This window comes from Arachis ipaensis, chromosome B07 (assembly GCF_000816755.2).
Source record: "Arachis ipaensis cultivar K30076 chromosome B07, Araip1.1, whole genome shotgun sequence".
NCBI lineage: Eukaryota > Viridiplantae > Streptophyta > Magnoliopsida > Fabales > Fabaceae > Arachis > Arachis ipaensis.
Genome location: NC_029791.2, coordinates 68,312,196 through 68,325,544, shown reverse-complemented (window position 1 = coordinate 68,325,544; position 13,349 = coordinate 68,312,196). Strand labels below are relative to the sequence as shown.

At 40.2% G+C, this 13,349-nt stretch overlaps 1 protein-coding gene across 1 annotated transcript; it reads left to right on the top strand.

Annotated features, from left to right (window-relative positions):
* On the top strand, positions 2,717–3,523 carry LOC110265083. The gene has a single exon (XM_021107847.1). The coding sequence runs from the start codon at positions 2,717–2,719 to the stop codon at positions 3,521–3,523; it is 807 nt and encodes a 268-aa protein (XP_020963506.1).

Below are 13,349 nucleotides of genomic sequence, written 5' to 3'. Positions count from 1 at the left end.
TGAGAGGAAGTTAAAATCCTAAATCCTTTAAGAGGAATCCTAATCTAAAACCTAAGAGAGAGGAGAGAACCTCTCTCTCTAAAAACTACATCTAAATTATGAAAAGTGAATAATGGAAGACCTCCTCATGAATGGATGCATTCCCCCACTTTATAACCTCTAATCTGTGTTTTCTGGACTTGGATCTGGGCCAAAAGGGTTTCAGAAATCGCTGGGGGCATTTTCTGCAGTTTCTGCACGTGGCGTCTGTCACGTGTCCGCGTGGGTCACGCGATCGCGTCATCTGGAAGTTTTTCTTGTCACGCGTTCGCTTGTTCTGCTCAAGGCAAGCGTCCGCGTCAGTCACGCGTTTGCGTCGCTGCCTTTTCGCGCTAGGCACGCGGCCGCGTCGTCCATGCGTTCGCGTCGCTGCCCTTTTCTTCAAAACTCCATTTTTGTGCTTTCCTTGCATTTTTGTATGTTTCCTTTCTGTCCTCTAAGCCATTCCTACCTTAAGAGATCTGAAAATACTTAACACACAAATCACAGCATCGAATGGTAATGAAGGGTAATTAAAATTAATATTTTTAAAGCATAGGAAACATGTTTTTCACATATATCACATAATAAGGAAGGAAAAGTAAAACCATGTAATTTACATGAATAAGTGAGTGAAGGATCGAATAAATCACTTAAATTGAGCACAAAATACATCATAAAATATGGGTTTAACATTCACCCTCAGGTACTGTTGGTGAATTGGTAGGAACCCTTTCACTACCTCCAAAGGCTAACCGTCTCCGAGCGTGCCTAAGATGTGAGATAGTTCTCTCAATTTCCAGATCAAAAACGGCTAAGCTCAGATCCAGTAGTGAACACGTCATTCAATGAAAGAAGCATAGAGTTCATGACAATAAGATGCACTAAACAAAGATTAATCCTAACTCGCAATTGAACTAGCAAACAATCAAGGAAAAATGCAAGTATTCACATATCAACATATTTACAGTAAGCAAAAACATGGCACACATATACAACTCCCCGGCAACGGCGCCATTTTGATGCGCGATATTTTGTCGGTATAGAATTTTCCAATAGAATTATGTCGTGAGTATAGTCTAAACCAACAAGCTATAACGCATCAAACATAGAAAATGTGTCACCACAATTCAAAATCAATAATCGGGAGTAGAGTCCCCGAGTCGTTCTCCCTAGGAGTTGCCCTAAGATGCACATCATTGGTTAGGAGTTCTCTTGGTAGTTTGAAGTTGAGTACAAGAAAAGTAAATGAACATGAATGAAAGCAATGAGCAATTAGCAATTGGACTAAAGGAAACAAGAACTTAAGCTAGCAAGTGAATGATTATCAATCAATGTAAAATCCTTGGCTAGGGTTGGGAATTGGAATTCCTATCCTCATTGCCTCCAACAATTGTGATAAGAATTAGTTATTGCTCCACTTAGTTAACCTCTAACTATGAAGGAAAGTCAAGTGGAGATAATCAATTTGAATCCACAAGTCCTAATAAAATCCTAAAGAAAGACTAGAGTTAGTGTCATTCAAATCAATTAGCAATGTCCAATTATCAATCAACAAAAGGCTTGGACAATTCAAGTGTCTCCAATTATCCAACCCCTAAGCCAAGAGTGAAAATCTACTCCATAGCTATAGTTGACATTTTCTCAAACACTTGGTGAACAAGAATGAAAGGCATTGTGAAATTGAGAAGAGAAATTGAATTTAAACTATCTAATACAAGCAATCAACAATAATAAAGCAATTAACAACAATGAACATGAAATTCCTCAATTCATTAATAGAAATCAAAGTAACAAGATCCAAATCTAAGATCTACAATACTAGAGTAACAAGAACACTAGATTGAGAGTAGAAGAGTGAGATCTACAAATTAGAACAAAATAAAATTGAATCAAATTCAGATCTAACCAAAGGATCCAAGTGAAATTGAATTTGAGAAAGCCAAAACCTAGAGAGAAGTTAGAGTTTCTCTCTCTAGAAACATGAACTCCCTAAAACTCTAGCTAGAAAAGTGTCTAATGTGTCAATCCCCCTTCAAGCCTTGGTCCTTTGGGTCTTTTCCCTCTAGAATTCAGCTCAAATTGAGCCTGGAGCTCCTCAGAAATCGCCAGCCACGATTTCACTAAAGAAGTCACGTGCCGAGCGTCACGCGTATGCGTCGTCTGGGTTTTTATGATCCACGCGTACGCGTCAAGCACGCATACGCGTCGATGAGAATTCTGCCCAGCCACGCGTCCGTGTCGGTCACGCGTGCGCGTCGGTGCTAATGCTCCAAAGCTCTATTTTTCATGCTCTTTCCACTTATGCATGCTTCCTTTCCCTTTTTTAGACCATTCTTGCCCCTATCAACTCTGAATCACTTAACAAACAGATCACGACATCGAATGGTAATAGAGAGAAATTAAAATATAGCTTATTTAGGGCCTAAAAAGCATGTTTTCAACCATTAAGCGAAATTGGGAAGGAAACACAAAAATGTGCATTTTATATAGATAAGTGTGATAGAATATTGATAAAACCCCCTAAATTCTACACAAAATAAACCCTAAAATTGGGGTTCATCAATTTGCTAAAGGAAAAGGAAATCGTAGTAAGATTTCTCCGAATTTGACTTGTGTGCGTTGTGGGCATTTTCATCCGTATGACTCTTGCATGATTGGTTTACGTGGTTGCTTCAACTGTGGGTTTCCTGGTCATATGGCAAGGGATTGTACTCGCGGGAAGAACCTAAATGCGGGTCAAGGTCAGCACCAAGGTCGAGTCTTTGCTTTGAACGCCAAGGATGCTTCTAAGGTGGATCCGTTGATGAGAAGTATATGTCTAATTGGTGATAAAACATTAATTGCATTGTATGATACTGGAGCTTCGCATTCATTTATTTCATTTGCTAAAGTTGAGGAGTTAAGCTTGAAAGTGTCAGAGTTAGCCTTTGATTTACATATACATACTCCGCATCAAACAGTTATGACTAGGTCAAGGTGTAGGCAAGTACGTTTCAAGCTTGAGGGTAGAGACTTCATGCATGATTTGATCTGTTTACCAATGATTGGGTTGGAGATGATATTGGGGTTTGATTGGTTGTCGAAGAACCGAGTTTTGTTGGATTATTTTGAACGGTCGATTCAGTTTATGCCGGAAGGAGAGAATGGAACGGTGGTAGCTGCGGGGTATTACTTGAACTCTGTAATGGTGCACTGTAGTGGGAAGGAGTGTCAGGGTTATATCCTGTTGGCTGCTAATACGTTGGGTGATGCCCAAAACTTGGATCAGATTCCAGTAGTTAAAGACATTCCAGAGGTATTCCCAAAAGATATCCTTGAGTTTTCACCTCAAAGGGAAATTGAATTTGTGATTGAATTAGTGCCGGGAGCCAGACCAATGTCGATTGCATCGTATAGAATGGCTTCGATAGAGCTAGCAGAATTAAAGACTCAGTTGGAAGAGCTTCTGAACAAGAGGTTCATTCAACCGAGTGTATCTCCGTGGGGAGCGAAGCTTTATTAGTAAAGAAGAAGGATGGAGGAATAAGATTGTGCATGGATTACCGACAGTTAAACAAAGTGACGATGAAGAATAAGTACCCGCTGCCAATGATAGATGACTTGATGGATCAATTGCAAGGAGCCAGAGTATTTTCCAAGATTGATTTGAGATCCGGTTATCATCAAATAAGGGTGAAAGAGGATGATATCCCTAAGACTGCATTTAGGACATGCTATGGACACTACGAGTTTGTGGTGATGTCCTTTGGGTTGACGAATACACCTGCTGTTTTCATGGATTACATGAACAGAGTCTTTCATCCATTTCTGGACAAATTCGTGGTGGTTTTCATAGACGATATCTTAGTTTATTCTAAGACGGCAAAGGAGTATGAGGAACACTTGAGGATTGTGTTGCAAATCTTAAAGGAACGGAAATTGTATGCTAAGTTGTCGAAGTGCGAGTTCTGGAAGGAGGAAGTAAAGTTCCTAGGTCACGTGGTGAGCAAAGGAGGGATAGCTGTAGATCCTTCTAAAGTAGAAGCGGTGATAGAATGGGAAAGGCCAACGACAGTGATGGAAGTCTGAAGTTTCTTAGGATTAGCCGGATATTACCAGAGATTTATTGAAGGGTTTTCCTGGAGTGCGCTACCGATGACGAAATTAATAAGGAAGGAGGTGCCTTTTATATGGACGTTGGAGTGTGAAGAGAGTTTTCAAACTTTGAAGTAGAAGTTAACCTCAGCGCTAGTTTTGATTTTACCGAAACTGCATGAACCGTTTGAAGTATACTGTGAAGCGTCACTGAAAGGTTTGGGTTGCGTGTTGATGCAACACCGAAATATAGTGGCTTACGCATCGCATCAGCTAAGCCCGCATGAGGTAAATTACCCAACTCATGACCTGGAATTAGCAGCGATTGTGTTTGCATTGAAGATTTGGAGACACCACTTGTACAGAGTAAGGTTTAGCGTCTTTTCTGATCATAAGAGTCTCAAGTACATCTTTGATCAGAAAGAGCTTAATATGCACCAGAGAAGGTGAATGGAGTTGCTTAAAGATTATGGTAGCAGACGCTTTGAGTTGGAAGTCCTTGACAATAGCTTGGATGAGGATTAAGGAAGAGGAGCTAATGGATAAGTTTGTGGATCTTAAGCTAGATATTGGTGAAGTTGCCAGAAGAGCTTGCTTGAATCAGTTGCTGATCTTGAGTACCTTTAAAACAGAGATTCAAAAAGCTCAGCAAGATGAGCAACAACTTCAACGATTGTTTCAACCAGTTGGTGATAAGAGGCATAAAGAATTCACTAAGGATGGTGAAGGATTATGGAGATACAAGGGAAGGATTTGTGGTGCACAAAATCACAATCACACTTTTGCAATTCCGCACAACTAACCAGCAAGTGCACTGGGTCGTCCAAGTAATACCTTACGTGAGTAAGAGTCGATCCCACGGAGATTGTCGGCTTGAAGAAAGCTATGGTTATCTTGTAAATCTTAGTCAGGATATCAATAATTCTCAGGTTTAATTGTAAAAAGTAAAAGAACATGAAATAAATACTTGTTATGTAGTAATGAAGAACAGGTTGAGGTTTTGAAGATGCTTTGTCTTCTGAATCTCTGCTTTCCTACTGTCTTCTTCTTCATGCATGCAAGGCTCCTTCCATGGCAAGCTTTATGTTGGGCATCACCGTTGTCAATGGCTACTTCCCGTCCTCTCAGTGAAAATGTTCCAAATGTGCTGTCACCACACGGCTAATCATCTGTCGGTTCTCGATCATGTTGGAATAGGATCCATTGATCCTTTTGCGTCTGTCACATGCCCAACACTCGCGAGTTTGAAACTTGTCATAGTCATCCCTTCCCAGATCCTACTCGGAATACCACAGACAAGGTTTAGACTTTCCGGATCTCAGGAATGGCCACCAGTAATTCTAGCCTATACCACGAAGGTTCCAATCTTAGATTAGAAACCCAAGAGATACACATTCAAGCTTGATTTCATGTAGAATGGCGGTGGTTGTCAGGTACGCGTTCATTGGTGAGAATGATGATGAGTGTCACGGATCATCACATTCATCAGGTTGAAGTGCGAATCAATATCTTAGAATAGAAGCAAGCGTGATAGAATGGAAAACAGTAGTAATTGCATTAATTCATGAAGAACAGCAGAGCTCCTCACCCCCAACAATGGGGTTTAGAGACTCATGCCGTAGAAGATACAATATGAAACGTGTAGAATGTCATGAGGTACAAGATGAATTACTAAAAGTAGTTTTTATAGTAAACTAGTGACCTAGGGTTACAGAAAATGAGTAAGCTAGGGTGTTTAGTGTAAAAATCCACTTTCGGGGCCCACTTGGTGTGTGATTAGGCTGAGCATTGAAGCTTTCATGTGTAGAGACTTTTCTTGGAGTTAAACGCTAGCTTTTGTGCCAGTTTGGGCGTTTAACTCCAGCTTTTATGCCAGTTCTGGCGTTAAACGCCAGAATTCTTAAGCTGACTTGGAATGCCGGTTTGGGTCATAAAATCTTGGGCAAAGTATGGACTATTATATATTGCTGGAAAGCCCTACTTTCCAACGCAATTGAGAGCGCGCCAATTGGGCTTCTGTAGCGCCAGAAAATCCACTTCGAGTGCAGGGAGGTCAGAATCCAACAGCATCTGCAGTCCTTTTTCAGCCTCTGAATCAGATTTTTGCTCAGGTCCCTCAATTTCAGCCAGAAAATACCTGAAATCACAGAAAAACACGCAAACTCATAGTAAAGTCCAGAAAAGTGAATTTTGAATAAAAACTAATAAAAATATAATAAAAACTAACTAAAATATACTAAAAACATACTAAAAATAGTGCCAAAAAGCGTAAAAATTATCCGCTCATCCCAACACCAAACTTAAATTGTTGCTTGTCCCCAAGCAACTGAAAATCAAATAGGATAAAAAGAAGAGAATATACAATGAATTCCAAAAACATCTATGAAGATCAGTATTAATTAGATGAGCGGGCTTTTAGCTTTTTGCCTCTGAACAGTTTTGGCATCTCACTTTATCCTTTGAAGTTCAGAATGATTGGCTTCTATAGGAACTCAGAATCCTGATAGTGTTTTTGACTCTCCTAGTTAAGTATGTTGATTCTTGAATACATCTACTTTATGAGTCTTGGCCGTGACCCTAAGCATTTTGTTTTCCAGTATTACCACCAGATACGTAAATGCCACAAACACATAACTGAGTGAACCTTTTCAGATTGTGACTCAGCTTTGCTAGAGTCCCCAATTAGAGGTGTCCAGAGCTCTTAAGCACACTCTTTTTGCTTTGGACCCCGACTTTAACCGCTCAGTCTTAAGTTTTCACTTGACACCTTCACGCCACAAGCACATGGTTAGGGATAGCTTGGTTTAGCCGCTTAGGCCAGGATTTTATTCCTGAGGGCCCTCCTATCCACTGATGCTAAAAGCCTTGGATCCTTTTTATTACCCTTGCCTTTTGGTTTAAAGGGCTATTAGCTTCTTCTGTTTGCTTTTTCTTTCTTCTTTTTTTTTCGCATATCATCCTCTCTCTTTTTTTTCTATTCATTGCTTTTTCTTGCTTCAAGAATAAATTTTTTGATTTTTTAGATTATCAATAACACTTCTCCTTTTCCATCATTCTTTCAAGAGCCAACAATTTTAACATTCATAAACAACAAATTCAAACATATGCACTGTTCAAGCATTCATTCAGAAAACAAGAGTATTGCCACCACATCAAAATAATTAAATTGTTTTAAAATTTGAAATTCATGTACTTCTTTTTCTTTTTCAATTAAAAACACTTTTTATTTAAGAAAGGTGATGGATTCATAGGACATTCATAGCTTTAAGACATAAACTTTAAATTTTATTAATCATGGAATAATCATAAGACTCAAAAATAAATATAAGAGCAAACTAATAATAATAGAAGACAGAAAAGTAAAAAACAGAAAGGTAAATGACTCTTAAAATAGACTCTTAATAATAAAGGTTATCACAGAGTTAGGACTCAACAACCTTGATCTTGAGAAGTGGATGCTCCCTCAATCTGTGGGGAGCTTGCTCCTTCAAGGGAGAGCTTCTGGCGCTTCAGCTCCTGTAGCTCACGCCCCTGCTTCTCCTGTTCCTTCAGCAGTTTGCAGAGCATGTAGTTTTGATTCTGCTGTTCTTCCTTAAGTTGTTCCATAGCTTCTTGCAGCTTGGTAACAGATGCTTCTAGGCGGGTCCAGTAGTCAATTTCATGAATTTCTGGGAGGAACTTCTGCGCCCTCCTTTTTATGGAGTTGTCTTGCACTTGTCCTTCCATTGACTTATTGGTGATTGGGTGTTAGATTGGGATGAATTCATCTACTCCCATCCTCACCCCAGCATCTTTATATAGCAGAGAAATTAAGCTTGGGTAGGCCAGTTTGGCTTCAGTGGAGTTCTTGTTTGCAATTATGTAAATCTCACAAGAAATCAGATGATGAATCTCCACTTCCTTTCCAAGCATAATACAATGAATCATCACCGCTCTTTTGACAATGACCTCAAAGCAGTTGCTAGTGGGCAATATAGAATGCCCAATGAAGTCCAACCAGCCTCTTGCAACTGGTTTGAGATCTTCCATCTTGAGTTGGTTTGGGACGCCTTTTGAATTGGTTATCCACTTAGTTCCAAGGAGGCATATGTCCTCTAGAACTTGATCCAACCCTTTATCTACTCTCACCATTCTCCTATTAAAGGAATCTGGATCATCTTGTAGTTGAGGCAGTTTGAAGACCTCTCTTATTTTGTCCAGATGGAAGTAAATAAGCCTCCCTCTGACCATGGTTTGGTAGGTATGAAAGGCGGTTCCAGTTATTCTCTGCTTATCTGTTAGCCACAAATTTGAGTAGAATTCCTGAACCATGTTTCTTCCAACCTTTGTTTCAGGATTAGCTAGAATTTCCCATCCTCTGTTTCGAATTTGCTCTTGGATCTCCGGATATTCATCGTCTTTCAGATTGAATTTAACTTCCAGGATTACTGACCTCAGACCCATTATTTTGTGGTAATGGTATGCATGTTCTTTGGTTAGGAACCTCTCTTGATTCCAAAGACTCTTTGGAATATTCTCTTTCTTGCCTCTTGATTTGGTTTGTTTTCCCTTAGGTGCCATGATCTTGATGAGTCATAGCTCAGTGATCACGGAAAAACACACCAAACTTAGAGGTTTGCTTGCCCTCAAGCAAAAGAAAGGAAAGGGGAGAGAGAGGAGAAGAGGCAAATTCGAATGGTGGAGAGGAGGGGATGGCCGAATGTGTATTTATAAGAGGAGGGGAGGGGTTTCAAAAATTTTAAAAGAGATATGCCATAGAGATATGATTGGTGGAAGAAAATAAAATTATGATATCAAAAAGATGAGATTTTCAATTGAAAAAGATATAAAGAGGTTAAATCTGATAATTTGGTAATGCATCTAAGAAATAAGAGATGATATGATGGGTTTGAAAAGATTTGAAAAGAAATTGAAAAGATACTTGAGTTTTTGAAAAAGATTTGGGAAGGATTTAAAAGAAAATTGAAAAGAGATTTAGAGAATTGTTGAATTTTTGAAAATTGAGGGTGAATAATGAAAGTTTGAAACATGTTTATGTAGAAAATTATGAGTTAAAACATGAAAATTTGAAAAAAATTTGAATTTAGAAACAAAATCTCCTCCCCCTGCCTTTCTGGCGTTAAACGCCCAGAATGGTATCCATTCTGGCGTTTAACGCCCAATTGTTGGCCATTATGGGCATTTAATGCCCAGCCAGGTACCCTGGCTGGCGTTAAATGCCAGAAACCCCTTTATCACTGGGCGTTTTGCTGAACGACCAGGATGCTACAATTCTGGCGTTAAACGCCCAGAATGGTACCAATTCTGGCGTTTAACGCCCAAAATGGTACCTTTACTGGCATTTTCTTGTCAGCAAGCTCCTTTTCTCTGCTTTTTGCACTGAATCCTTCTGTAACTCTGTGAATTCCTTGAATTTTGATGATTAACCTTTGAAGAAAATGTATATCAAATTTCTACAAGTATTATTTAAAACAAATAACCTGCTAATGGCTGGGTTGCCTCCCAGCAAGCGCTTCTTTATTGTCTTTAGCTGGACCTTTACTGAGCTTCATTCAAGCCTCAGTTTTGAGCATTCTTGCTCAAAATTGCTTTCAAGATAATGTTTGATTCTCTGTCCATTAACAATGAACTTTTTGTCAGAATCAATATCTTGAAGCTCAACATATCCATATGGTGACACTCGTGTAATCACATATGGTCCCCTCCACCGGGATTTTAATTTCCCGGGGAAGAATCTGAGCCTAGAGTTGAACAGCAGAACTTTTTGTCCTGGATCAAAGACTCTGGATGACAATTTCTTGTCATGCCACTTTTTTGCTTTTTCCTTATAAATTTTTGCATTTTCAAAAGCATTGAGTCTGAACTCCTCTAGCTCATTTAGCTGGAGCAATCTTTTCTCACCAGCTAACTTAGCATCTAGGTTTAGGAATCTGGTTGCCCAGTAGGCTTTATGTTCCAGTTCTACGGGCAGATGACAGGCCTTGCCATACACAAGCTGGTATGGAGAGGTTCCTATAGGAGTCTTGAATGCTGTTCTGTATGCCCACAGAGCATCATCCAAGCTCTTTGCCCAATCTTTTCTACGGGCAATTACAGTCCGTTCCAGGATTCTTTTTAGCTCTCTATTAGAGACTTCAGCCTGCCCATTTGTCTGTGGATGATGCAAAGTTGCTACTTTGTGGCTAATTCCATATCGGACCATAGCAGAGTAAAGCTGTTTATTGCAGAAATGGGTGCCCCCATCACTGATGAGTACTCTGGAAACACCAAATCTGCTGAAAATATGTTTTTGAAGGAACTTCAGCACAGTCTTGGTATCATTAGTGGCAGTGGCAATTGCCTCCACCCATTTAGATACGTAGTCTACTGCCACCAGAATGTAAGTGTTTGAGTATGATGGTGGGAAAGGACCCATGAAGTCAATACCCCATACATCAAACAACTCAATATCTAAGATCCCTTGTTGAGGCATGGCGTAACCATGAGGTAAGTTGCCAGCTCTTTGGGAACTGTCACAGTTACGCACAAACTCTCGGGCATCTCTATAGAGAGTAGGCCAGTAGAAGCCACATTGGAGGACTTTAGTGGTTGTGCGCTCACTTCCGAAATGTCCTCCATACTGTGATCCATGGCAATGCCACAGGATTTTTTATGCCTCCTCTCTAGGGATGCATCTGCGGATCATTCCGTCTGCACATCTCTTAAAAAGATATGGTTCATCCCACAAGTAGTACTTCGCATCAGAAATCAGTTTTTTCTTTTGCACCCTACTGTACTCCTGGGGTATGAACCTCACAGCTTTATAATTTGCAATGTCTGCAAACCATGGTGCTTCTTGAATGGCAAAGAGTTGCTCATCTGAAAAGGTCTCAGAGATCTCAGTAGAAGGGAGGGACGCCCCAGCTACTGGTTCTATCCGGGACAGGTGATCAGCTACCTGGTTCTCTGTCCCTTTTCTGTCTCTTATTTCTATATCAAACTCTTGCAGAAGCAACACCCATCTTATGAGCCTGGGTTTTGAATCCTGCTTTGTGAGTAAATATTTAAGAGCAGCATGGTCAGTGTACACAATTACTTTTGATCCTACTAAATAGGATCTAAACTTGTCAATGGCATAAACCACTGCTAGCAGCTCTTTTTCTGTGGTTGTGTAATTCTTTTGTGCGTCATTTAGAACACGACTGGCATAGTAAATAATGTGCAGAAGCTTGTTATGCCTTTGTCCCAACATTGCACCAATGGCATGGTCACTGGCATCACACATTAGTTCGAATGGTAATGTCCAGTCTGGTGCAGAGATGACTGGTGCTGTGACCAGCTTAGCTTTCACAGTTTCAAACGCTTGCAGAAACTCTGTGTCAAACACAAATGGCGTGTCAGTAGCTAGCAGGTTGCTTAGAGGTTTTGCAATTTTTGAAAAATCCTTTATGAACCTCCTATAGAATCCTGCATACCCCAGAAAGCTTCTGATTGCCTTAACATTGGCAGGTGGTGGTAATTTTTCAATTACCTCCACTTTAGCTTGATCCACTTCTATTCCCTTGTTTGAAATTTTATGCCCAAGGACAATTCCCTCAGTCACCAAAAAGTGACATTTTTTCCAGTTTAAAACTAGGTTGGTCTCTTGGCATCTTTTCAGAACAAGTGCTAAATGGTCAAGACAGGAGCTGAATGAGTCTCAAAATACTGAAAAGTCATCCATGAAGACTTCCAAAAATTTCTCTACCATATCAGAGAAGATAGAGAGCATGCACCTCTGAAAGGTTGCAAGTGCATTGCACAGACCAAAAGGCATCCTTCTGTAAGCAAATACGCCAGAGGGACATGTGAATGCTGTTTTCTCTTGGTCCTGAGGATCTACTGCAATTTGGTTGTAGCCTGAATAGCCATCCAAAAAGCAGTAATAGTCATCACCTGCTAGTCTCTCTAGCATCTGGTCTATGAATGGTAAAGGAAAATGATCCTTTCTGGTGGCAGTATTGAGCCTTCTGTAGTCAATACACATACGCCACCCTGTAACTGTTCTTATAGGAACCAGTTCATTCTTTTCATTGTGAACCACTATCATGCCTCCCTTTTTGGGTACAACTTGGACAGGGCTTACCCAGGGGCTATCAAAAATAGGATAAATAATCCCAGTCTCTAGTAACTTAGTGACCTCTTTCTGCACCACCTCCTTCATGGCTGGATTTAGCCGCCTCTGTGGTTGAACCACTGGCTTAGCATCATCCTCCAATAGGATCTTGTACATGCATCTTGCTGGACTAATACCCTTAAGATCACTTATGGACCACCCAAGAGCTGTCTTGTGTGTCCTTAGCACTTGAATTAGTGCTTTCTCTTCCTGTGGATTTAAAGCAGAGCTTATAATCACTGGAAAAGTCTCACCCTCTCCCAGAAATACATATTTCAGGGATGGTGGTAGTGGTTTGAGCTCTGGTTTAGGAGGTTTTTCCTCTACCTGAGGAATTTTCAGAGGTTCTTTTATTTCCTCTGATTCCTCCAGACCAGGCTGAACATCTTTAAAGATGTCCTCTAGCTCTGATTCAAAACTTTCAGTCATATTGATCTCTTCCACCAAGGAGTCAATAATATCAGTGTCCATGTAGTTATTAGATGTATCTGGATGCTGCATAGCTTTGATAGCATTTAACTTGATCTCATCCTCATTGACTCTTAGGGTCACTTCCATTTTTTGTATATCAATAAGAGTTCGTCCAGTTGCTAGGAAAGGTCTTCCTAGAATGAGAGTTGCACTCTTGTGCTCCTCTATTTTCAGCACTGCAAAGTCAGTGGGAAAGACAAATGGCCCAACCTTGACAATCATGTCCTCAATTATGCCTGATGGATATTTAATGGAGCCATCAGCAAGTTGAAGACATACCTGGGTTGGTTTGACTTCTTCAGTCAAGCCAAGCTTTTTAGTAGTAGATGCAGGTATTAGGTTAATACTTGCCCCAAGGTCACATAAAGCTGTCTTGGTACAACCACCCTCTAATGTGCATGGTATCATAAAGCTTCCTGGATCTTGAAGCTTTTCCGGTAAGCTTTTCAGAATGACTGCACTGCATTCTTCAGTGAGAAACACTTTTTCAGTTTCTCTCCAATCCTTCTTATGACTTAAGATCTCTTTCATAAACTTAGCATAAGAGGGTATTTTGCTCAAGTGCCTCTGCAAATGGGATCTTTATTTCAAGAGTCCTGAGATAGTCTGCAAAGCGGGCAAATTGTTTATCCTGTTCTGCTTGGCAGAG